Source organism: Erinaceus europaeus, chromosome 14 (genome assembly GCF_950295315.1).
Source record: "Erinaceus europaeus chromosome 14, mEriEur2.1, whole genome shotgun sequence".
NCBI lineage: Eukaryota > Metazoa > Chordata > Mammalia > Eulipotyphla > Erinaceidae > Erinaceus > Erinaceus europaeus.
The window spans coordinates 46,008,545-46,034,862 of NC_080175.1; the positions used below are offsets into that span (position 1 = coordinate 46,008,545).

The 26,318-nt window shown below is 46.7% G+C and overlaps 1 protein-coding gene across 3 annotated transcripts in view; it reads right to left on the reverse strand.

Annotated features, from left to right (window-relative positions):
• RPTOR (regulatory associated protein of MTOR complex 1) overlaps positions 1-26,318 on the reverse strand; it is a 352,764-nt gene that overhangs the window by 268,285 nt on the left and 58,161 nt on the right. For all 3 annotated transcript variants that reach the window (XM_060171822.1, XM_060171821.1, XM_060171823.1), the window contains exons 2-3: positions 8,546-8,648; positions 897-979 (exon numbers count right to left, since the gene is read on the reverse strand). In XM_060171822.1, coding sequence (XP_060027805.1) covers positions 897-979; positions 8,546-8,648 — 186 coding nt within the window. The remainder of the gene's footprint in view (positions 1-896; positions 980-8,545; positions 8,649-26,318) is intronic.

Genomic DNA, 26,318 nt, shown 5'->3' on the forward strand with positions numbered 1-26,318 from the left:
AAGCCCCAGGCAAGCTGGCGTTCACAGGGTCCCTATGCCATCTGCTTTCACAAGGCACCTGCCCAGAAAGGGACAGGAGCCTGAGGCACAAGGGAGAGCCAGGCCACCTGCCAGCCTCCCTGTCTGGCCCTCACACAAAGCAGGATCGGAAGACACCTCTACACACACACCCAGAATCTCTTGTCTACTCAAATGATTCAATCCTCAAACCTGTTAATGAGAAAGGCCAAAGGAAGTAGGTCTTTGGGGTGGGGGGAGTTACAAACAACTAAAGATCTTCAAGGCGATTTGACACAGTTATCCTATTCCATGCCACTTTTCTTTAAGAAAAAGAAAATGTGTAAGGTATTAGCAACAAAAGACATAGTAATTGGAAGCTGACTCCCTAAAAAGAATCTTCCTTTTTGAATCAAAGAGAAAGCCTCTAAGAGGTGTCATCATTTGAATGTCAAGTGTGGGTTTGTGTATATGTGTGAGTGTGTATGAGTGTGTTTTTTTTCCTTCAACTGTTTGAAAACTGAAGAGGGAAGAAAAAGCTCTAACTAGTTGAAGTTACATAAAAGTCACTGAAAACACATCTCTTACACCAAATAAAAACCATTATTTAGACATAGCATAAACTTCTTTTTTCTTCAAAAATTTAGAGGAACACTTAGGCAAAGGGAATATGAGACAAGAGTTCATGGCTTGGGGCAGTGCATGAGTCGTCTACATGGAAGGATAGAGCAGCCAAGTCCTAGACACTGGGGTGCAAGCACACATCAGGGACCCCACAACCACCTGAGTGACCACCTTGTGCAGCTGGGACAAGGTCTCCTGTGGACTTAAAGGCTACTAACATCACGGTGCTGAGGTTTCCCTGTAAGAAAGGAAGAATGCAAGCTAAGGTCACTTACCCTGGGCTGCCAGTTCTCGTACTGCTTCTGCAGATTGGCACCAATGGTTTCCAGAGCTTTCTGAGGGCCCATGGACAGAGGGTCTGAGGAGGTAAAGAGAGAGAGAGAGAAGCTTCTTTACATGCACTTTCACTGCCTAGCCCTCCCCATCAGAGCCTGATGGCCATGAAAGCTGTGGACTATGCTTCTATCAAATGAGGAGCTGCTTTCAGATCGAGTCCAGCACCCTTGTCCCACTTGAGCTCACTTTCCTTGGCGAGAAGCAGGACAGAGACAAATGTGATATTTCTGTAACTGTTCATCATTTCTTCATTTTAGAGACAGGCAAATGGAGAGAGTTTCTGGAGCATGGCTCCACCATTCCTGGAGCTTCTCCTGGTTCTGTGGTGCTATCCTGTGGTATGGGGGTTCAAGCCCAGAATCTTTTTTTTTATTTGGGGGATTAATGTTTTACAGCTGACAGTAAATACAATAGTTTGTACATGCATAACATTTCTCATTTTTCCACACAACAATACAACCCCCACTAGGTCTCCTCTGCCATCCTGTTCATCCCCTCCACCCACCCCATCTTTTACTTTGGTGCAAAACACCAACTCCAGTCCAAGTTCTGCTTAGTGTTTTTTTTTTTTTTCCTGATACTGTTTTTCAGCTTCTGCATGTGAATGAGATCATCCCATATTCATACTTCTATTTCTGATTTATTTCACTTAGCATGATTTCTTCAAGCGCCACGAGCTCAGAGTTTTGTGCAAGGTAAGGTGCACTCTTCTAGTCCCAGGGTGATGCATCCTAATGAACTGTCATCTCTCCCTTAAGTTCTTCCACAAACATACATGTATGCCTGTTTTGAGAGGCTTCTAGAACAAGTAACTACAATAGCAGTGGTGTGTTGACCAGCATTTATATTCAAAACTAAGATGAAAAAGTGTTATTTTTACATTTTAAATATTTTAAGTGAAAAAATTTTAAATCTTTCTCTATTCATGGTTTCAAAGGTAAGATATGTAGACATATTTACTCTGTCAATGAGTCTTTTGAAAAGACTGAGCAGAGGAGCACTAGTAGACATTCTCTCAACCGTACTAAGGCCAGGATCTCCTTGGCACACATCACTAATGCACCCATCACTGAGGGTGGCTTCAGCTCACACTGGTGAGGAAAGCCCACCACCTACACCTCTGCAACATGAGAGAGGGGTCCTGGCCTCGAGAATCATGGTCACCCTTGACTGTGACATTCAATGCGACAAGCAATGGGCCATCTGAGAAGCCCCCTGGCTGTGTAGCAGAGCAAGGGGCTCGTGCTCCACAGAGGTCTACATGATGTCCTTGGGCCTTCTGGAAAGTTCTGGCTTGCTATGGCTCCTTCGGGTGGAGCTGAGGTGCCAGAGCAGGGGAAGCTTGCTGACTGGCCCCCACACCTGCTGATCCTTGGGCCAGCTCCAAGCTCACCAGACAGGCAAGTGCAGCCCACGGCCCAGCACTCAGCACAGCCTGTGAGCTCAGCACTGGAGTTGAGAAATGAGACCTTAATACTCATTCCTCTCTGCTCTGGGAGAAACAGAATGGGGAGGCCTCACAAGAATAATGGCTCCAATCCTCTCTGCCATAATCTAATTATGGGACCAGAGAGAGACAGGATGGAACTGGGATCTGAAGAGGAAAAACAAAACAAACAAAAAAAAGTAAGCCTGGCTCCACTCCCAGCACAAGCCCCGATTAGTGGTGGCAGCAGTAGGGGCAGCTTTCCTTGATCTGACTTGGGCACCCACCCAGCGGGACAAACAGGTGGCAACTGGGCCACCTATCAGCTGTGACCAATCCAGGGGGCCTCTGTCTCTTGGGGATGGTGTGGGGGACGGGGGAGGGGGTCTGCATCATTTGAGGGGCTTGGTTCCTTCAAGAACATGGGGGAGGGAGAGAATGCACAGACCCAAGGACCTGTCTACACTGCATTTGTTCTGAGAAATTCTTTCAATAAACCATAATTCAGCTCCTGGATGGCTCCTGCTGACAGTGCCATCACTCCAGTGTGGGGTGAAGTGGATAGAGCAGAAATTACACTGCAGTCTGTCCTGACAAAGCATAGACATATTGCCAGGCCTGTGCAGGCTTCTAGTTAATGACTGGAGAAGGCAGGGGTGTGGGTTCAGGGTAGGAAAAGCACACAGTAACTGGTATTTGTGTAAAAGTTTAGCTTCTGGGGGCAGTAGGTGTGGTGGCTCATCTAGTGGAACACACATATTACAGAGCACAAGGACCTGGGTTCGAGCCCTGGGTCCCTACCTGTGGCAGGGGCCTCACAAGCAGTGAAGCAAGGCTGCAGGTCTGTCACCGGCTGTCTCTCCCTCCTCCTTCTCAATTTCTCTATCTCTATCCAAAATAAAAAATATATAAATAAATAAATAATGAAGTTTAGCTTCCCATTAACTTGCAAGTTTGCCCCCATAACCACTGTATTCCCAACACATAAGACTTTACAAGGAAATGCAGTCTGTCCCCCGACCTCCTCACACAGCAAAGGAAGCTGAGCAGTAAAGAGAGGGTGACGGGGCCCTGGGTGGCAAAGGTGACCTCTGGGGGTGGGGTGGGTGGAGGTACTTTGCTGCCCCACCAGCTTAGTCTGTAACTGTGTTCTAGTCCTCCTGCCTTACCAGGACTTTGCACCACATGTCAGCCAGCCCCAAGTTCCTCTCAAAGGAGCACCAAGAGCCAGCAATGCTGGCAACCCCTCCTGATGGTATTCCTGGAGCATCAGGACTGAACCAGGGGGATAGGGCTCTGATGACCTAGGCTCCTGGAGGCTCAACACACACTGAGCACAGAAAGAGCTCCTAGGATGCCTCCTGGGCCCCAGACTGGTTGTGTCATGTCTTCATTGGGGTCTGATATGTTCGTTTTGGGGAAACTTACCAAGCCACACACTGCAGCAAGGCTCTCTGTACACATGTAATCTACGGGCCAGGTAGGCTACACGTGGTCCCTCTGCCGGCGCGCCTGGCGGCCTCCATAAACATTAGCTCACCAACTTCCTGTGCAGCCTACAGGTCAAGTGCAAATGCCTCTGTGTGGCTTTCAGGGGCTTTGGCCCTCATTAGCTGCGTAACCTTGAGTGACTCATTTTTTTAAAAATATATTTATTTATCTATTTATTATTGGATAGAGACAGAGAGAAATTGAGAAGACTGGGGGAGATAGAAAGGGAGAGAGACAGCAATACCTGCAGCCCTGCTTCACCATTTGTGAAGCTTTCCCCCTATAGGTGGGGACCAGGGGCTTGAACCTGGGACCTTGTGCACTGTAATGTGTGTACTTAACCAGGTGTACCACCGCCTGGCCCCGAGTGACTCATTTTTGACTGAGAAAAAAACATGAGGACAAAAGGGACACTTTGAAATTAGAAATGGTTTCTACTAGCCCTGTGCTACACTGGCCATAATTCATCAGCATATATCTGACAATTATCACTGAGGCATTTTGTGTTACCGGACTCGAGTAGGGGCTATGGCAGAGGCACCTAGCTCGTGGCTGGGACCAGGGTCACTCACAGTGCCTGTGGGTCCCAGGGCATCAGTCATTGCCCCACACAAGGCTGGCTCCACCCCACCCACTGGGTCCCAGCCCCACAGAGCTGTAAACGAAGCCCACCCTGTGCTCTCTGCTCTGTGCTAGACAAAGGCTGGGGCTTAGGGGTTAGTGTTGAGGGGTGCCGTGTTGAGAAGGGGTGCGTGTGTGTGTGTGTTTGGGGGTAGAGGGTGCCTTGAGCCCTCTGTCTTTGGGGAGAATGGAGATATTGTGAGTGGCCAGTAGAACATGGTTCCAGCTCTAGCTGCAGTTCAAAGGTGCCAGACACAATGGCTGTGGCCAAGAGGCACCCCACCCCCACCCCCAGGAGCCACAACTGTCCCGAGAGGCCACTCCCACACTAGCTCCATCCCCTGGTCCCTGTTGTTACCCTACTTCTGCAAAGCCCACCACATCCCCTGCTCTTTCCTGCCTCTCCACACACACCTTCTGACTCAATACCCAGTGCTTGCCTCATCTCCAGGAGGTAACAGCCCCCACATACAATAGCATCCTTGCCATCTAAGGCTCCATGTAACTGAGCATACCCATTTGCCTGCCTGTTGACCCCGGACTGCTGAGAGACCCAGCCATGGGGACTGTGCTGAGGTCAACCCTATGTTTAGCTCTTCTGCATAGGATCTCTCAATGTTGCATGTGTGGAGGGAAGTGTTTCCCCTGAGGAATAAGTGAAAATCAAAGCACCTCCCCAAATTTCCTCTAGGTTAGAGGACTCTTGAGCACCTCAACCCACCAATGTCTGCCCCCGCCCCCAGTCATCGCAAACCATTGCTCTTAGCTGGTGTGAGGGGCTACCAGCTCCTAGGCACCTCCCCCTGAACCCCACCTTCCAACACAGAACTCTCCTGCAGGCCTGTCATGCACTGCTTCTGCACAACTGTCTTAGTAATGCTTGGTGGCATGTGTGTCAGACCCCAGGACCAAACCCAGTTGGATGTATATATATAAAATCTCACTCCTAAATTGCAAGAAAAAAAAATGTAAAGCTACTCATTTGCTGAACCTTGCATGGTAAGAAGGAATAAGGAATACTTTCCATATCTGCTAATCAAAGAGGCTGTGCAAGTGGTGTAGGAGACTTCTTTTGCTTTCCTGTATATTGCAGGTGGTATGTGGTGGAGGATTCCTATAAAATCAAGCAAGAGCCAAAGACCTGGCCAGGATGGGGCAGAGCTGGGCTGACATCTTCCCTGCCTGAAAGCCCCCATGCCCCTGCAGCTCACACTGGGATCCAGGTGGAAACCCTTGGTTTGAACATTCTAGCCCACAAGTAGTTAAAAAAAAGGAGAAATTAAACTCAGCTTTGATAAAGGATAAAGGAGGTGGAAACGGCCAGTGGTGGATAATAAGAAGTCAATTTCACCAGCCCAATCATGGGAAAGAGCAGAGGGCCAAGAGTGTGTCTAGACAAACAGGTCACACATGGGGAGAGAGAACCACTGCAGTTTCCACTGGAGGAGGCTAGGGACAGAGTTCTGGTGGTGGGAATGATGTGGAATTGTACCCTATTATCTTGTAATTTTATAAATTAATATTAAATCACTAATAAAATAAAATGACTGATGTCAGAGGAAGACCAGGTGGTAGCATACATGTTTAAGCACACATATTAGCAAGGGCAAGGACCCAGGTTCGAACTCCCACTCCCTACCTGCAGAGGGGACACGTCACAAGTGGTGAAGCAGGTTGGCAGGTGTTTATCTTTCTCTCCCCTTTTCTCTCAACTTCTCTCTGTTCTATCTAATAAATATGGAGGGGGGGCAAAAAGGGGGTGAGAGGCTGCTAGGAGCAGTGGATTCATAGTACTGGCAATAAGCCTCAGTAATAACACTGGTGGGACAAAGAAAAAAAAAGTAAATAAGTAAGTAAGTAAACAACTGGTCACAGAAAAGGCTCCACTCACTGTTGGAGAATGACCAAAGGGCCTGGGAGGAGGAGGTGTGACTGAGGTAAAGACCATCATTCTAAGACACCTTCATGCAGGGAAGACCAGTAAAGTGGGGATTTTTTTCCTGTTTGGATTAGCATCATTTGTCATCTTTGCTATTTTCATTAAACACAAGGAGTCTCTGGGTCTGCTCAGGGTTGAGATGGGATGAGCTGGCTCCTCTCCCATCAACAGCAGAAAGCAGAAGAACAGCATCTGGGCCTTTGTCCCAGCCTGTCGGAGTAGAGACCACTGGGCAGCTGGGTGAACAGAGTTCCAGAAGGAAGCTCCCTCCAGGTGACTTTCATGCTGGAAAGCAGAGGTGGGAAGAGACTTAAGAAACGGGGTCACCCTCAGGGCCCCAGGGCAGGCCAGCAGGTAGGATGGGCAGGGCCAGGGTCCCAGAGTGAGGAGAACCTGCACAGCCTGGCACATACCCCCACTAGGTGGAAGGGAGGGGTTCAACCACCTCCAGAGCATAAGCCTACAGCCCTGGGGGCAGGACATGCCCTGCTGAGGAGTGACATCCTCAGGTCTACAGAGTGCTCTGCAACTGCCTCCCACCAGCCCTGGGTGACACCAGTGTGCAGGCACAGGAGCCCTGGGCAAGGCTGCACCTGCTCTAATAGGGCAGCAAGGGCAGGCTGAGCTGGGGCTGTTTGTGCTGGCCAGGTGAGGCCACACCACCAGCTAGTTGCACCAACACCAATCTGACAGATGTGGGAGTGGTGAGAAAGGCTCATCCAATCAGCTGAAGAGCAAAATGGAGTGTTTCTTGAGAAGCAAAACTTCCATCTCAGGGCTGCAAAATCGTAAAAATCACAGGAGAGCCAGCTCTTGAAATAAACCTTGTTACACATACACACACCTGCACTTATACAGATGTGAATTTATGTGTCTGATCACACGTACTGTTTCTCTGAAGAACCCTGGCTGGATGAGGGCTGAATAGTCACACTAAGACTTGAAGCCTCGGCTGCAGTGAGTTTATCAGAGCAACTATAAATTCACTCTCAGCCACTGTTTTTCAGATACAGACAGAGTGGAAGAAGAGTGGAGGAAATCACAACATCACAGTGCCTTCAGTGCAGTGTGCTCTGGGTTCAAACCTGGATGGAGCACATGATAAAGCAATGCACTGTCCTAGTCAATCCTACTTTCAGCTAAGTGACCACTACCCAGCCTCACACTACTGGCAAAACAGGCCATGCTATCTCTGCATGTAAATCCCATTTACTTCACTCTCTAGAACAGAAAGGGTAGGGTCACATCTCCATTTAATGAGGTCAGCCTTGATCTTGGTAAGAAAACCCAAAACACGTAAGTTGGGAGAAAAGAAAACTACAGACCCTCATAAACTTAAATGTAAAAGTCCTTCACAAAACATTAGTAATCAGATACAGCAAAACATGAAAGAGCTGAAGCCAAGTGAACTTGTTCCAGGAATTCAAGGTTGGCTCAACAAACAAAATGCAATCAATCTAATTCACCACATCAACAGCCTGCAAAGGAGAAGCCAGGTGATTGTCTCAAGAGATGTTGAGAAAGCATTTTGGAAGGGACAACATTGATTCTTGACAAAAAAAACTCTCAGCAAACTAAAAATAGAAGTGAACCTATAAATGCATCTAAGAGAGAGAGGAGAGAAACACTGACTCGCATCATCTTTCACAGTGCCAGCCTAATCTTTTCTCCCAGGTCAGAAACAAGTGCAGGTTTCAGACTCTCTCACCATCTCTATCAATGTATGAAGATGACAAAGGACGAGGCTCACTTTCCTCAAAACAACTAGGGTTCCCTGCTCCAAAATGAGGCACCCACAGGCAGATATCAGTCATTCCATGTCATTCCATGTTTTCTGAGGGTGTATGGCAACAATTGTGTGCCAGATACAGGAGAAAATGATACTATCTAATAATCACTTTTATTCATTTTCCTCAAAGCATTCTCTACTATGAATTACAGGTGAGTGCATTTAAAATGACTTAAAGGCTCTAAGGTGCCACATGAAAACTCTCAGATTTTCACCAACCAGTGCCAGGGCACCAGTGGCCGAGGACAGCAGAGGGCAGACCTGCCATGTCAGAAGCCTAGTGACCTTGGCGAGGGGCAGGAGAGGGGAGGGGCATGCTTACCAATCCAGCATTCTAAACGTGCACAAGGGGTGGTCTTCACCACATCTGGAGGGTCCACACCAACATTCAGGCACAAGACTAAGGCAACACTGACCGTCTTCATCTAGAAATACACAAAGAAAGTAAAGATGTCATTGATGCTGGCTGGTGCGTATTCCCAGCCACGTTCTATGTTCCCAGCACAAAGCCAGTCCTCCCCCCAACCCCACCCTCTGCTAATAACTTTCTTCTCTGAAGAGTTCCAAAGGGGGGCAGGGGAGCAGGAGGGGCTGGCAGGAGAGGCTTCCCAGGGATACATCTCCAGAAATAGAATGATCTGATCAAAAGATAGAAACATTAGAAGGCATTTAATACATTCTGCCAAATGCCTTCGCAAAAATGAAACGAATGTTCACTCTGGCCGACACATCACCATGCTTGTTATTTAAAATAGCTCATCATTCCGTGAGAGAAAGCCTGGATTTTTTTTGTTTTCCAAAAGTGTATTCACTGGCGGTAGCTTTTGTCCTCTGTGGCTTGTCTGGGCATGTTCACACAGACACCATTCATTTACCAGCAATGGGAATCGGTTCTGATAGAGTTTCACTCACTCTTTCTTATTAACGAATGGGGCCACATCATTTGCTGGATTATTACCCCAGCAGGGTGCCTGGACCTGATTCACTCTGCTTCTAGATATCCCCAAGCCTGGCAGACACTTCTGCCTCCACACATGTTCCTGGGTGACGTACTGGCCCCACCTGCCAATGAAGTGAGAGACCTAGAGCCCCCCTCACCCACCGACCCAGGCACCAAACAGGTATGAACCCGTAGGTGCCAAGTGTGTCTCTCAGATGCTGAGATTCACCCAACTGCAAAGAAATTAAAAGCCTTATAGAAAGGGGGTGTATCTCTTCTGTGGGGGCAGGAACTGGAGATGGGCTCTAACTTGGGCTCACTGCTCCATCTTCCAGAGGTCTGAACACCCCTCCCCACTTCTCTACCCCTGTAAGCCCCCAGGCAAAGCCAGGCCTGTGCCAATTGTGTGACCCCAGAACCCTGCCCTACTGCACTCACCCCCCAGCCCCTTGCTCCAAGCTGTGCAGGAAACACATCTGCTCACTGCTGTTTCACAAGCCACTCCTCTTGCTACTGAACAAAGCCAGCCATCTCAGGAGGGGAAACACATGGTGCTGATAATCTCAGGGTTTCTGTGTAAGTTGCCCTGTACCTATCCAAGCTTCAAGAGGCACAGTCTAGCCTTTTCCAGAACTGGGGTACCTGGGACAAGACCTCAGGGTTCCCTCTGCCAGTTTTGGGGGGTGTCCCCAAAGACCAGCTAGATTGGGTAATCTGGGAAAGGCTACTGTTGCACCCATGTCCCCTCCTGCAAAGCCTTGGGTGTCCACCCTCCCATGGGCCAGACCCTCAAGGTGAGCATGACCTGGCTAACAGATGGGGTGTCGGTCTGTGCTAGGCCTTCAAAACCACAACACTGTGTGCCCACTGCTCCCACCCACCCCATCATAAGCCCAGCCCTTCTACCTCAGCTGCCACAGTGAACAAATTACCTTGCCTCCTCCTCGACAACTGTAGTTAATAACCTACAGTAAACAATCCTCCCCAAAATAAATAAGTTCTGATTTAATTAGCAAAGTATTATCTCGGAAGCTCTTCAAGCCCTGTAGACAGAAATACTAACAGAGAGGCACGATACTCACTCCTTGGTCCCTGGAGACAGGGAGAGGACCTCACCCCGCACTTGTCACTGGTGCCACCCACATCAGCAAGCCAGCAAGGCAGCCCAGAGCAGTGACTCCTCTGTGGTGGCTTTAAAGGTGACAGCAGGTGAGCATGGTCCTCAGGGGAAAGTGTGGAGTGGCCACAGTCTACAGGCAGACATAAATCATTCATCTCATCCGTGCTTATACAGCACATGCCTAGTCCTCAGAGACACAGTCTCAACAATATACTAGACTAATGCATCAACTAGAAAAACATCTGGCCTTTCTTTCTAGTGTCATTTCCTGGGATAAAGAGAAATTGAAAGGGGGAGAGGAAGATAGAGAGGGAGAGACAAAGATACCTGCAGCACTGTTTCGCCACTTGTGAAGCTCCTCCCCCCACCCCAAGACCCCAGCCCCTGCAGGTAGGGACCAGGGATTTGAACCCTCAACCACGTACTCAACCAGGTGTGCTGCTGCTGCCTGGCCCCCTTACTTACCCATTTAACACCACAACTAGGCAGTAAAAATCTTCAAGCCAGTAAAAATCAACCAGTAAAAATCTTCAAGCCAGTCAAATGTGACCTGAGTTCCCTGCAAATTTCAGTAGTATTGGCCTGATTTCAAATGTGGTCAGCTCTAATTCGCAGCTATGCCCTGAAGTGTCTTTCTGGTATTTTATTTTTCATTTCTATGGTAACCTTACCCCCCAAATTCTAGATTAATGCCTTTTAATAACACAATCATAGCATTAAGAGTGTGTATGGGCTATCAAACAGAATGTACCAAGAATTGCACAAGAGTACATAAAAGAGCCATTTCTGGACTTTGAACCGTTTCTCATCGGAAGCAACATAATTAAAGATGACACAGCTGTATCCCTAGAGGTCAGTTTAGAATCAGAAAAGAGCATCATTGTGAGGAATGTAATGCACTAAGGGATCACTAAAACTGCCTGACCCTGGGTGTGTCAGTTCATTCTGATCTCTCCCAAGCAGTCCCCAGGCCCATAGAGTGAGGGCTGAGAGTAAGGCTCCCTCTAGCCATAGCTGTGGCTGTGGCCATGGCCCTTGCTGCATTAGGGGCCTAAGATCTTGACATCACCTGGGATGCTTGGAGGTGGGAGATGGGCCTTAGTACAGCAATGGGGATAGCAGATAGCTTCCCAGGCAATCCTCTGCTGCCTGGAGTGTTTTTTGAAACTCAGAATCTTCCAGATTTGTGGAGAGCTAATATGGCACTTGTTTCCCCACACACAGGCCCCAGAGGGAAGTAGTAACATCTTTCCTACAGCTCTCAGTACCCAGGATGAAATGTACTGATATTCATGTTCCATGGGACAAATATGTGAAGACTATCAACAGGCTCACAGTAGGCCCTGCCGTTTTGCCACCAACTGAGCTGTGAAGACAGTGCTGAAGCTGGAACATTCTGGAGTCCAAGACTGCAGATAAGGGCTCTGCATGCAGCCACTGCCCTGTGTGAGGGGCCCTGGACGCCTTCTTCGCTGACTCAGAGCACACGAGTGCCTGCCACGCATCAAGGAATGCAGGAGAATCCTCTCTGGGCTTCTTCCCATTTAGTGGCTGTAACAAGTCATATGTTATGTAAGAGATCCCACTTGACCACACTGGGCTGTGACTTCATGGCTGACGGGCAGAGACAGCTACGCTGGCATGTGGAAGAAGTGGCACTCTTAAGCCAGCCCGTCGCTGTCTTCGCTCTCTTCTGTGTGACTCATTGCTTTATTCTAAAACACAGAGCACAGCGGAAACAAATGGGGGGCAAGGCAGCCTTCCCACTGAGGCCGTAACACTGGCAGGGTTGCCTGTTTGTCTGAGGCCACACCACCCAATTCCCGGCAGAGCATCAAGCAGAACCTCTGAGCAGAGCCGAAGCAACACCAATGCATAATTTATGAAGACAGACAAGAACCAGAACACTCAAAAAACACAGAAGTACACAGGGAGGGGAGGGGGCCGAGTCTGGAAGAGCTATCCCAAAGCCTGCCAGAAAGAAGGCACAATGAAATCGCAAGAAGCACATCAAATGGAATATTTGCAGCCAAAACCTGTGATCCAAACCAGGAGCTTCATCCCCAGCAGCAGCTGTCTCTGCCAGGGCTGGTCCTTATTTGTATCTGCCTTTGTTCAGTTCAATGAGAATTGGAGATGAACTCCTGAGCTTGGTTCTGTGCCTTGAACCTGAAGCCTAATTTATATTTAAGCACTCTTGTTTCTTTTCTTTTCTTTTTTCTTTTCTTTTCTGTTCTTCTAGAGGGCAAATTTTGTTTCTTTTCCACTGCTTTAAAATTTACCTTGATTCCTAGAAAAGAACCTAGTAAAATGAGAAAAGATAGGTTTTACATTGGTTTTTGTTGCTGTTTGTTTTAAGGTTTTAATTTATTCCATAGGAGTGTGGAAGAGAGTTGACATGAGGCACAGAGAATGAGAGAAAAAGAGAGACTATGTAGTCAGCAACACTCCAGTATATGCAGTGCCAGGTATGAAACTGGGAACCTCAGGTCTGAAAGTTCAATGTTCTAGCAACTGAGCCATTTCTCCACTTTTTCCTTCTCTCTTTCTTTCTTCTTTCCTTCCTTCCTCCCTTCCTTCCTTCCTTCCTTCTATTCTTCCTTCCTTGACATCACTGGGGCTTTACCACTCCAGGTTGACATTTTTAGAGAAAGAGACAACGATAGTGCAATGAATACCACCTCGGTATGCTTCACTTCAGACTATGTCCAGAGATGTCAGGCATGGAATATCACCCTTCAGTCTCATTACACGGGTGAGACCTTTCCTTTCTCACAGGACTCTGTAATTCCATTTCAGGTGGTTCACTTCCTAACAAAGCCCCAGAACCTAGATAGGTCCCATGAGATAGGGCATATGTACACATGTAATCTAGGGCAAAAATATATATCTGAAAGCAATTGTGCACAGTAGTTTGCAGTGAGTCAATAAATGAAGCAAGCAAGTAGAAAGACCTAAAAAGACACCATAAAGTACCTAATGAAATAGTTTCTACTGAGACCTAGATACCCTCCTCACCTACTTCCTATTACACTTCCCTCACTTACACCAAAGCTAACCTTATCAAAGTAAGGACTACAAAAGCTGAATAAGGGCAAGAAACTAGCATACTTTAATGATGCCTCCTTAGTCATTAGGCCAACCCATCAGTTGGGGTCCTAGACAGGGAGTCCTGGGATTCCCAAACAGACATGATGGGCCTAGACCTCAAATAGATCCCTCTCTTCTTTGTCACTGGTCATCTCCATCAGGAACAACATAAGGGACCCCACTGTGGGCCACCACAGGACCTAGCCCTCAATGTGGATCAACAATAGTAGAGACTGTTCCATCTTCCGAAGGGAGGTTGGATAACATATCCTACCTACCACCTGAGGAAGATGGGTCCTGAAATTGGTGCAACCTGTAACATTCCTACTCATGACCACAGAATGTGAGCTCGGATCTACAGGGACGCAGAGGTTACATAGGCTTCTATGCTGAATATGGGCCCCAGATCAAATCGATGGGGCTTACAGTCAACAATATTTATACACCTTTCCCATATCTGGGAGCTACTCTCTTCCCTGATCCAGCTTTCTGGTCCTTTTCCCAGCCATGACATCATCTCCCCAGACAATAACTTGGGTTCACCTGCATATCAGATGTTAAGCTTAGGCAAAAACTAGTAAAGTCATGGGTCCTATGAGATATACCTAAAATAGACCTACTAGCTTTTTCCAAAACAGAGACCCCAAATCTTCCTCTGCAATATTCCAGCCTTTAGGTTCATGATTAGTCAACAATTTGTTCACCTTTATGTTAACTCTTTTTCCAGCCACCAGATGCTACCATGATGCTAGCCGGACCTCCCTGGGCAGATGACCCCACCAATGTGTCCTGGAGCCCTGCTTCCCCAGAGCTCTACCTCACTAGGGAAAGAATCAGGCTGGGAATGACCTATCAATACCCATGTTCAGCGGGGATGCAATTACAGAAGCCAGAACTTCCACCTTCTGTACCCCGTAATAACCCTGGGTCCACACTCCCAGAGGGATAAAGAATAGGAAAACTATCAGGGGAGGGGATGGGATATGGAATTCTGGTGGTGGGAATTGTGTGGAATTGTACCCCTCTTATCCTATGGTCTTGTCAGTGTTTCCATTTTATAAATAAAAAATTTTTTAAAAAAGACAAAGACAAGGGGTTTGGGCACTGATATACCCGGTTAAGCACACACAGTACGAAGCACAAGGACCCGTGCAGGCTTTCTCTCTCCCTCTCTATCTCCCCTCCACTCCCCTCTCAATTTCTCTCTGTCCTATCCAATAAAACCAGAAAAAAAAAAAAAAAAAGGCTGTGGATTTGTAGTGCCAGCACCAAGCCCCAGAGTTAACCCCAGAGGCAGAAAGGAAGGAAGGAAGGAAGGAAGGAAGGAAGGAAGGAAGGAAGGAAGGAAGGAAGGAAGGAAGGAAGGGCATAGAAGCAAAGCTTTTTTCACTGTGGTGGGCCTTGAGCCTGGGTTTTATATCCATGAGCCAGCATAATACGTAAGTAAGTGAGCATGCCAGCTTGAGAGGTGACTGGTCCATGCTTGGTGTCTTCTTGGGCATGTGGGTACCCACACCTATAAGAGTGACTTTGCCTCTTCTAACAGTTTATGGGGTGAAGATTTTTGTTAAAATTTCCAATAACTAGTCAATCTCTTACCTTAAAAAAAAAAAAATGAAGCCAAAAATACTTGTTGGAGAGAAAAAATGAAGATACTTCCACATCCACTCAAATCAACTGACAATACTAAGTAACGCCTAAACATGATACAATTTATATGAAGTCTAAAGGTAGAGCTTGAAGGACATATGTAAAATGGCATTGTATGTCCCGTGGTGGACTAGCAGACTGCCTTTAAAAGTAAACGGTCAGGGCCATGACAGCAGTGGGTAGAGCATGGGCCTTGCCAAGCACAAGGGCCTGAGTTCAAGCCCCAGCATGCACATGGGAGCATGGAGAGCATGAGGGCGACTCCTTGGATGGTGGAGCAGTGATGTGGTGTCTTTCTCCTCTTTGATTCTCTCCCCCAACCCCAGTCAAATAAAAAGAATGAGAAAATTGGCCCAGTGAAGGCTACTGAACAATGGTATCATGGATAAGTGAGGTCCTGGGTTCATTCCTCAGGACTTATTGCATTTAAAAAATATATAATGATAGATAGATGATAGGTTGATAGAACTTTCCAGAGTCAGGGGTGTGACTTAATAAAGGAGTGCATGCCTTGCATGCAGTGAGGACCTGGGTTCCATCTCTGGCACCAGAGAGCACCAAGAACAGAGACAGGTGGAATGGTGCACTGGTGTCTCTCTCTTTGCTCTCTCTCATTAAAACAAAAACAGAATGAGAAAACCCACCAGACATCCTTTCCTTTTGTTGTTGTTGTTGCTGTTGTTTCTGCCAGTACTTCACTCCAGACCAACTTCTTTTCAGATACAGAGACAGAGACCACAGCATTGAAGCTGCCCCTCCTGTAGTGGGGGATGGGCTCAAACCTGGGCTATGCACATGGCAAAACAGGAGCCTTCCTCATTGAGCTAGCTTGCTGGTCCAAAAAGACATACAACCCCTGTGTGAGGTGTGTGCAAACATGACCTGAGAGAAAAGGGACACAGCACAAAGCTGCAGCCCTGAGCCCAGCCTGCTTATTCTGCCCAGCTCTTCATGTGTGTTACTCCTTTCAGATTTTCCACCATGAACACAATGCCAACTCTAGAAGCAGGAGAGGGGGTTATCAAACTGATTTTCTACAGTAGAAGAGGATTTTTTTTTTTGCTTGTGTTTCCATATGCTTGTGTGTGGTATGAATATGATGTGTATTACGTCTAGAGATAGGGAAAATACCGTGTTTGGTTAGCTGAAGTCTCCATGGCAACAGGCTGATCGGGGACCTTGTGGGAAACACAAGCATGCTTACAGCCAGAACCCAGCTGATCAGACCAGATCTGGCCCACCTACTCCACACACACACACACACACACACACACACACACGTTTCGATGGCAAAACAAGTAAAGCAGAGGGCTCCACTTCGCCCTCCACTCCCTCTAGTTTAGGTCACAAAAGCAGCTCACTGCTAAGTATTTGTATGGGAACAGCATGCCTCCAAGTTAATAAATGGCTTGGTCTCGAGCTAGCTAGATGTTTCTTCTATGTGATGGAACACTGGGCCGGTCCTCAGTCCTCATGTAAATGAGTGGCGTTATCAGGGGACTGAGTCATCCACTCACGACTAATCTGTCTTCCACTCTTCATTACCCAGCAATATGTCACCCACAGCACAGACTTCATAAAAACAGTCCCAAGGCAGAGGGAGCTCCCAGCCAGCCACAGAAATAGCCCCCTGGTGGTAGAAAAACCTGGAAAGCAGGCAGCTCACCAGTCTGTGTATGCTAAGCATGGCTCTCTCCTGCCTACTCCCACCCCCCTTGTGGGCTAGGCTAGGCAAAGTTTTGGGAGCTTGTAGTGGGAGGACACCACAGGGACACATGCAGATTCTGAGAGCAGACATCTGGAAAGGGAGCTAGCTGGAGGACCCAATGACCTCCCCAGAGGGAGTGGTCAGGAAGACTGACAGCAGCGCTAACGGTAACTCAGTTACTTGGGGAGCAAGAGAAAATGGGTGGAAAATTAGCCAGAAGGCTATGAGAGGGAAAAGAGACGGTCTGCCCTAGATGTGGCAAGAAAGGAAAAAAAAGAAAAAGAAGGAAAAAAGAAGAGGAGGAAGGAGGAAGCCCTAGTCACAAAGAACTGATAGATAGCTGCTTAGTGTGCATCGGAGCCTGGACCAGGTCAACAGAAGGCCCCGTCTTGCTAGAACATAGCAATGAATCACCACTGAAACACCCCAAGGAGAAGGCAATGATCCCCTGAACACAGTACTCACAGCCTTCGCAGCTCGGGCATCTCTGCTACAGATGGCCCCACATTCCGGAGGGAGAAGACAGCAATGGCTCTCAGACTACTGCAACTAGGGGGCTTGCCTATGGTCTGGGCTCCTGTGTCACATGCCAATGCGTTGGGCCCCAAGTCCAGCAAAGCCACCTCTCAGGGAGGGCACCTGGTTTTCACCACCACCACTCCCCTATTTCAGCAGCTGCATGAACCCACCTGGGGTCTGGCTCCTGGGTGCTTGGGGAGACCCTTCCTCAAATCCCTTTGCCCATTAAACTATCCTCAGTCTGTGAGTCAACATTCCCAAGGCTCTTTTTGGGAAAAAACACTCAGAGGCCAAAACCACCACCAGCTTTAACTCTATTGCAGGTATCTGGCAATGCCACCAGTTCAGGCACCGCCTAACCCAGAGGACAGAGGAAAAGCAGGGCCTGTAGGGGTTCTGTGCCCCAACAAGAGCACTTCCATCTACAGATTCAGGGAGACCTGCTGACTAGTGTAAAGGGGGGTGGGGAAATAGAACACACCGTCTGAAGGAACCCAGACTAGTATTTGGTGTGGGTCCAGAGGTGGGCAGGCAGGAAGAGCAGGGATTAGGGGGCTGGGTGTTTGTATGGGGGGGGGGTGGTGCCAGGTTCACTAGAAGCTACAAGAGGCCCTCCATGTTCTCTTCTGCACCTACATAAGAAGGAGGGCTTAGCAAGCATCCTCTTCACAAAGTGTTTCAGAACTGTCCCAACCCCCCTTACTTAAAGGCAAGCTAGGGGAGAAACAGCCACAGACCAGGGCCAAGGGTAGACAGGATTATAAACATGAAACAGCAAACTGTAATACTTTAATTTCCTTTCCAGTCCCTGGGGTAGAGGGTCCAGCACATGCGAATATCCTCAGGGGATTATCAGGACTAAGGCATACTGGCAGCAGGTCAGCTGTAACAGAGTCCGTGGCCCAGAACCTCACAAAATTCCAGTCACCTCCGAGCCTCTGCTTCTTAACGAAGAGGCTCCCTGCATGGGCTGCATTTCTTTCTGACATATGGCAACCCTGACTACAGAAGGGACTTTCCCTCCCTCCAGCATTCATTCTCTGGTCTCATCTCAGACACTGGAGCACAGAACACACCCAAGCAAAAAGCTGCATCTTCTCCACACCCAACAAAGAAGAGAGCCTCATCTCCAAGATGGGTTTCTCCACAGAGAGAACCAAGTGCAAGAACTTAACATTTTTGAAGGAGCTATCAAGATCACTAATAATTCCAGTAGAATGTCATCTCAAAGAAAACAAACTAAATTTAGTGCTTGTAGGGGAAAAAAAGGTACTATCTTTTTGATAAAATATTTTCAAATAAAAAATCCAAATAGAACCTCAAAAGAACAAATGTTTAGATTAGCTTTGCTTTTAAAAATAAGTTTCAGGGGTTGAGTGATGCCACACTAAGTTGAGCACCCATGCTACTGTGCACAAGGATCCAGGTTCAAGACCCCGGCACCCACCTGTAGGGTGGAAAGCTTCATGAGCAGTGAAGCAGTGCTGCAAGTCTCTCTTTCTCCCTCTCTCTCTCCTTCCCCCCCTTCTCTATATCCTCCTTCCTTCTTGATTTCTGCCTCTAATAAATGAATAATTTTTTTAAAAATCAGTTTCAGTGGCTAAGTGGTGGCACATCTGGCATAGTGCACACATTACCATGCACAAGGACCCAGGTTTAAGTCACGGGTCCCTACCTGCTGGGGGGAAACTTTACAAGCAGTGAAGCAGTGCTGCAGGTGCCTCTCTGTCTTCCTATCTTCCCCTTCCTTCTCAATTCTGTCTCCATCCAAAATAAATAAAATATTTGCTGTAAAAAAAAAAAAAAAGACAATTTCAAAACCACTGTTCTTAAGGGTCAGATGTCCAGCAGAACTGAAGGCCAAACCTCTTAAACCTGAGCACTGGGCAGGCGAGTGTGTATAAATGGGGGGGGGGGGGCCTCTGGACAGTGTGTGTGTGGCTCCCATGCCTTGTCACCTTTGAAGTCCTAGAACCTGGAACCCTTGGTATCAAAAAGATCCTGCGTAAATATGCAAAAGACAGAGAAGGGGTTATTTTAGAATTCAGATGTCGATCTCTGAACCTCCACTACATCTAGAAGGGGGAGGGGATGAGCCATAAAGACCAGGAAAAAAGTTGCTTCTTCATAAGGTAGATAACAAGAATCCCACTTAACACCCCCGGGTGCAGCAATGTCGTTTCATCGTCATTACATGTCACTGACACAGGACTCATGCCCCAGTGAGAATGCCATTCAATAAGACTTCCGGCTTTGAAATCCCAGAGCATCAACTGGATCTTCCTGCATTCTGCTGAAAGCATCTGTATATGATATGACTGTGAATTAAATATGAGCTGAAAGATGAATTCACAGGGGACAAGGACTCTGAATGCTCATCTCCTGTGTCTTCTGAAAATGCCATGAATCAGAGCTAGTCACAAGTTCTTTGTGACACTGAGATGAGCAAGAATCCCTTCCAGGAAACGGGAAATACTTGCCCAAGGAAAATCTGAGAACTACCTGTGCTGGTCAGAACTGAGGGTGGTCTGCAAAGAGTGAGCCCCCCCCACCTGCCCTGTCCCTGCCTTGTTATGATGGAGTGCTCAAGTCAATGGGGGGCTGTGACCTGACTCCCTAGGAGGTACTCACTGGGAAACTACACATCCCACCAAGGAGATCCACATCATCTTATAGAGTTGGGGTACATGGTGGGGGAAAGGGCTTGGCTCTGGAGAAGTGCAATGACATTTCTGCACAGTTCTGAACTGTTTTGGTTCTTTTTACTAATACACACTTGAGTGATATACTGTTTCCCCACCTAAAATTTCCACCCACATGATGGTCTTGCATCATTGACAAATATTTATATCAGCTTATATTAAAAGTTCAAAGCAAAAGGATGTTATCCATAACAAAAACATAGGCTGCAGAGAGAAGATCAGTCTCAAAGGGAAAGGAAGGGTGGGGATGAGAAGGGACTCAGAGATCTCAGTGTGGATGCAAACTACACAAACTAGCTTTTAGGAACAAGATAATCAGGACCAGCAAAGAAAAGTTACCTAGATAGTACACCTGTCTTACCATCTACGTGACCCAGGTTCAAATCCAACCCGCACTGCACTGGGAGAAGCTCTGGAGCTGTGGCTTCTTTCATTCTCTGTCTCTGTGTCTATGTGACATAAAGAAATGGCAGCCCATTGCACTAAGGCTGTGGCTGATGGTGACAGGGAGGAGGAGGAGGAGGAGGAGAAACAGGAGGATGACGGGACAACTGTGATAAGAGAATAAAATTAAGATGTGTGTAATATGTTTTAAACTTATTCTATTTTATAAAGATAAAGACTCATGGAAGGTGGGGGGCGTGTTGTAGCACACTCAGTGCTACACACAGTGCGAAGCACAAGGACCAGCACAAGGATCACAGTTTGAGCCCCTAGCTCCCCACCAGCAGGGGGAGTCATTTCACAAGCAGTGAAGCAGGTCTGCAGGTCTTTTTTTTTTTTTTTAATTTGCTTCCTCTCCCCTTTTGTTGCCCTTGTTGTTTTATTGTTGTTGTAGTTATTATTGTTGTTGTTATTGATGTCGTCATTGTTGGATAGGACAGAGAGAAATGAAGAGAGGAGGGGAAGACAGAGAGGGGAAGAGATAGACACCTGCAGACCTGCTTTACTGCCTGTGAAGCGACTCCCCTATAAGTGGGGAGCCGGAGGTTCAAAAACGGATGCTTAAGCTGGTCCTTGTGCTTCACACCACGTGCACGTAACCCACTGCACTACTGCCCAACCCCCCAGGTGTCTATCTTTCCCCGTTTTCCCCTGCTCTCTCAATTTCTTTCTATCCTATCCAACAACAATAACAGAAACAACAGGGGAAAGAAGAAAAAAAAGATGGCCGCCAGGAGCCATCTTAGTGTAGGAGCCATTGTAGTGTAAGCACCGAGTCCCAGCGATAACCCTGGAAGCCAAAAAAAAAAAAAAAACATGAAGAATGGGGGGCAGGTGGTGGTGCACTTGGTTAACTACACACGTTATCATGTGCAAAGAACTGGGTTCAAGCCCAACTCTCCATCTGCAGAGGGGAAGTTTCATGAGTGGTGAAGCAAGCACTGCAAGTGTCTCTCCCTCTCTATCTCCTCCTCCTCTCTTAATTTCTCTCTGTCCTGTCAAATAAAGAAAAAACAAAAAGTGGAAAAAATGGCTGCCAGGAGTGGTGGATTCATCATTCAGGCACCAAGTCCCAATGATAACCCCAGTGGCAACAAAAAAAATTAAAAGGCAAAAAGAAAAGAAAGATAAACTTTTTTTTTTTGCCTCCAGTTGCTGGGGCTCAGTGCTGGCACTATGGGTCCACAGCTCCTGGTGGCCATTATTTTCTTTCCATTTTATTTGATAGGACAGAGAGAAATTGAGAGGGATGGGAAGATAGAGAGGAAAAGAGAAGGTAGATACTTTCAGACCTGCTTGACTACCTGTAAAAATGTGCCCACTGCAGATGGCAAGCAGGGGCTCGAACCAAGCTCCTTGTTCAGGTTCCTGTACTTAGTATTATGTGTGCTTAACCAGGTGCACCACCGCCCAGCCCCCAAAAGATAAACAATTCTTCCAAGATAAAACAGAGTTCCTACAAGGCAATATGAAGTCATTAACACCACTTCCTACACGGTGTTCTTGCCAAAAGGTTTAACTTAAATATAGTTATACCTCTAGGTTAACCTTCTATTGGATTGTTGGAAGTCATGGTGTATTTTCGCATGGGAAAATATATATTTTTTAAATTTATGACTTTTCCGACAACCCAAGATTCCACAAAAAAATCAAGACAAGAAATACTGTGAGGAAACAATTAGTGAAACCCAAAAAGTTCTACATTCCTCCTTCATGAGGCAACAAAGTTCCAGGTTCAATCCCCAGCACCACCATAAACTGGAACTTAGCTGTGCTCTGTTAAAATAAATAAATGAAAAAAAAAAAATATATATATATATATATATATTTAAAAGTAAATTTACAAGTTCTACAATTAGGCAGCTGGAAAGATGACACAAGACTTAAATGTTTGAGGTCCTGAGTTTGATCCCCACCACATACTATTCCAGAGAAATCTTCTGGTTTTCTCTCTCTCTAAAAATAAACAATTTTTTTTAAGATTAAAAAGAGACATAAACTAATGTTACACGTAGATCTTGGTTTACAGAAAAATAATAAGAGACAAGAATGGAGCAGGTGGAGGAATGAGACGCAGGTGGGATATGAGAGGGCTCTGGGCATGGGACGGTGTGTTGGGCTAGGTGGAGGTGAGGTGGGAGAGGAGCTGGGGGGTGTTGGGGAGCGAGGGGTGTTACTATGCTCCTCCTCCTGACACCCGGTTTACTTAGCACCTCCCTGCCAACACTGACCCTGCCCCCTCCTGCTGTGACCCAGCAGGAAAGTGGGTCCTCTGAAACCCCTTAATGACAACCAGAGAACACTTGCTCATTTTAAGGAGCAGTGGCAACTGACAGCACTGGGAACCTTAGACATTAATGTGCCACTTGTGGGGTGTGGGGTGTTGGTGTGCCTACATCACCTTTACATGGTTCGATTGTACCTTCCCACCTGGACGCAAAACAGGAAAGACTCCGCATTTTACTTTGCCTACTATAATGAAGGTAGTAAAACTGGACATGGGGCAGGGCAGAGTGGACACCATTCCCCTCTCCCATTTCTTCCCCAAAGCCCCACCCCCAAACTCCCTACGCTCAAGGCCTATGTCCATGAGAGGCTACCCGATGTCCAAATCCCACTCTTGGCTCATTCACCTCCACATTGCCGCCCAGTCTAAATACTGCCCACTCCAGCCCACCTCCACTCAGAGGCCTTCCATGCCTTCTCCAGTCTGCTCCTGCAGACCCCAGCCTTCCAGGAGCACCTGACAACACTGAGACCTTGCAAGCACACACAAAAGGAATGGGCTGCCAGAAACAGGATACTCAGCTCTGGCCCGGGGTCTACAGCAGAGCTATGGAGAAGGGCAAGGGTGTCTGAGAGCCCCGGGTGGGGAAGAGCCCTTCACCAATTCGAGGGCTGGCAGCTGCTTCTAGTAAGCACAGAGTACGTAATGTAGCACCAAGATCCCTGTAAACTTCCACTAATGGGGCCAGGCGGTGGTGCACCTGGTTGAGCGCACTTGTTCCAGTGTGTAAGGACCTGGGTTCAAGCCCCTGGTCCCCACCTGCAGGGGGGAAACTTTGCAAGTGATGAAGCAGTGTTGCAGGTGTGTTTCTGTCTCTCTCCTTCTCTATCACCTTCTTCCCTCTCAATTTCTGGCTGTCTCTATCCAATAATTTTTTTAAAAATTTAAATTAAAAAAAGAGCTACCACTGAAGAAAGAAAGACTTGGTGGCACACCTGGTTAAGGGCACACATTACAGTGTACAAGGATTCAGGTTCAAGTCCCTAGTCCCCACCTGCAGGGGGAAAGCTTCACAAGTGATAAAGCAGGTGTCTCTCTGTCTCTCTCCCTATCTCCTCATCCCTCTCAATATTTCTGTTTCTATTCAATAATAATAAAATAAAGAATTTAAAAATATAAAGAATTTTTAAAAAAGAAATAAAGACTCTTTTTAAGAAATCTAGAAGCTCTCTCACACATGTCTATAAAACAAGAGGTGCCAGTTCAAACAGTTCTTCAGTAACTGACCACTCATGAGAGTAAATAAAATAACTCCCTGCTCTGCATCTCAGATGAGAGAGCTAAGGTGAAGAACAAAACCCTGAGTGGTTAGGACAGTGTAGAACATCTCTGTGGCCCCAGTGTAGGAAGGACTAAGAACATACAAAAGGAACCTACACATGCTCAAACAGCACAGGAGGGACAAGATGACCACGTCCTCTGTGCTAGAATAAAACTTTCATCAGACAAACACATGCACACACTGTGTACAGACTTAAAGGAGAAGGGTGGGCACAGTGGTGGAGCACACTATTGAATGGATATAGTACAGTGCTCAAGCCCCAGATTACCACTTACACAGGGAAAGCTTTTGGCAAGCAGTAGTGTTGCAGGTCTCTTTTCCTCTCTTTCTCTCTCCCCCCCTTACTTCCCCTTTCTCTCTTGATTTCTGTCTCTATCCAATAAATAATAAACATTTTAAAATAAAAGATTAGTGTAAGAAATAGAGAGAAATGGAAAATGTGGCCACCAGGATAGGTAGATTCATTGTGCAGGCACCATGCCCTCAAGAGAACCCTGGTAGCAACAAATTAATATATAAATAATAAAAGAAAATATCCAACTACACACATTACTGAATCACTAGTATTTATTGATTTAAAGACAAACAACAAATCAACAAAAACAAGGAAATCTGCAAACAAGTATCCCAACAAAAACCTCAAATGGCCACCTTACGTTGCTAAAAGCAGGCCCTCCTTACTCTTCAGGGGAACACCGATGAGCTACCATTTCATATTCCAGGACTGCAGAAGTTTCAGATGCCTAATATTAGCCAAGCAGTGGTCAAATAGGAACTTCAGAACATTCTTAGATAAGGGAGCATAACCGAATGGCATCTTTGGAGAGTTTCTGGCAACCTGATAAAGTTAAAGAATTCAGTCTGCCCAGAAGCAACTAGTTGAGTCACTATATTAGAAAGAGCTAGATGTAAATAACATTAAACGACATAAATAATGGTGAGGTCTTGTGCCATACAGAAAGTCCTAACAATAGGACTCTCAAAGTCAACCAAATTTCCAAATAGCTTGGTTATCATAATAACTATCTATTGCCTTCTTAAACCCTAAGACAGCAGGAATCCGCCCCATCCTTTATAAAACCCATATTTCTCCCAGTCCTGGAACCTGTGGGGCATGACTTGTTTTTCAACCAGCTTCTCTCAACCTATACCAATTGATACTGCATCTGCTGATCTCAACTTAGTCAATGCAACCAATACCTACATGGTTCACTTCAGACTATGTCCACAGACAACAGACCTGCAATGTCAACCCTTCAGCTCCAGTACTCTGGTGAGACCATTCCTAGTTCATAGGACTCCTTAATGCCATTTCGCATAGTACACTTTGTAATAAAGCCCCAACACCTAAATATGAACCAGGGCCCAAGAGACAGAGCACATGAACACATGTATCTATAAGTTAGGGAGAAATAGATACCTTAAAGCAAAAGTACACAATAGTTTTCAGTGACCCAGTAAGTGCAGCAAGCAAGTAGAAAGACCTAAAAAAAGACACCATAAAGTACTTAGTCAAATAGTTTCTACTTAGACACAGATAATCTCCTCACCTACTTCCTATTTCACTTCTCTCAATCACTCCAAAGCTAACCTTGTCAAAGTAAGGACTACAAAAGCTAGATAAGGGCAAGAGACTGGCATACCTTAGTGATAGCTCTCTGGCTTACTACCAGGACATCTCATCTCCTGGGACTACTTAAGGAATCCTGGGATTCCCACATAGACATGATGGAGCTAGACCTGTAACAGATCCCTCTCACCACTGTCACTGGTCATCTCCATTATGAACAACATAACAGATCCCTACGTGGGTCCCCATAGGACCTTGCCCTCAATGTGGATCAATAATGGTAGGGACTGTTTCATTCTCAGAAGGGCAGCTGGACCAAAATCCTCTACCACTCAAGGAAGATGGTCCAGCAATGGGTGCAGCCTAGAATGTCCTAGCTATAATCACAGAATACGAGCTCAGACCTACAGGGGTGCAGAGGCTATACAGGCTCTTACACTGAATATAAGCCCTAGATCAAGTCAGTGGGGTTTACAGTTAATGGTATCTATATACTTTCCCCATATTTGGGAGCTACTCTCTTCCCTGGCCCAGCTGTCTAACCCTATTTCCAACCCTGACATCATCTCCCCACCTTCATGTTAGCTGTCAGGCTTAGGCAAAAATTAGTAAAGTCATGGGCCCCTTAGAATATACCTAAAACAGGGAGTCGGGCGGTAGCGCAGCGGGTTAAGCACAGGTAGCGCAAAGCGCAAGGACACGCGGAATATACCTAAAACAGACCTACTAACTTTTTCCAACATGGAAACCCCAAACTGCATCTATATATTCTATATTCTATAT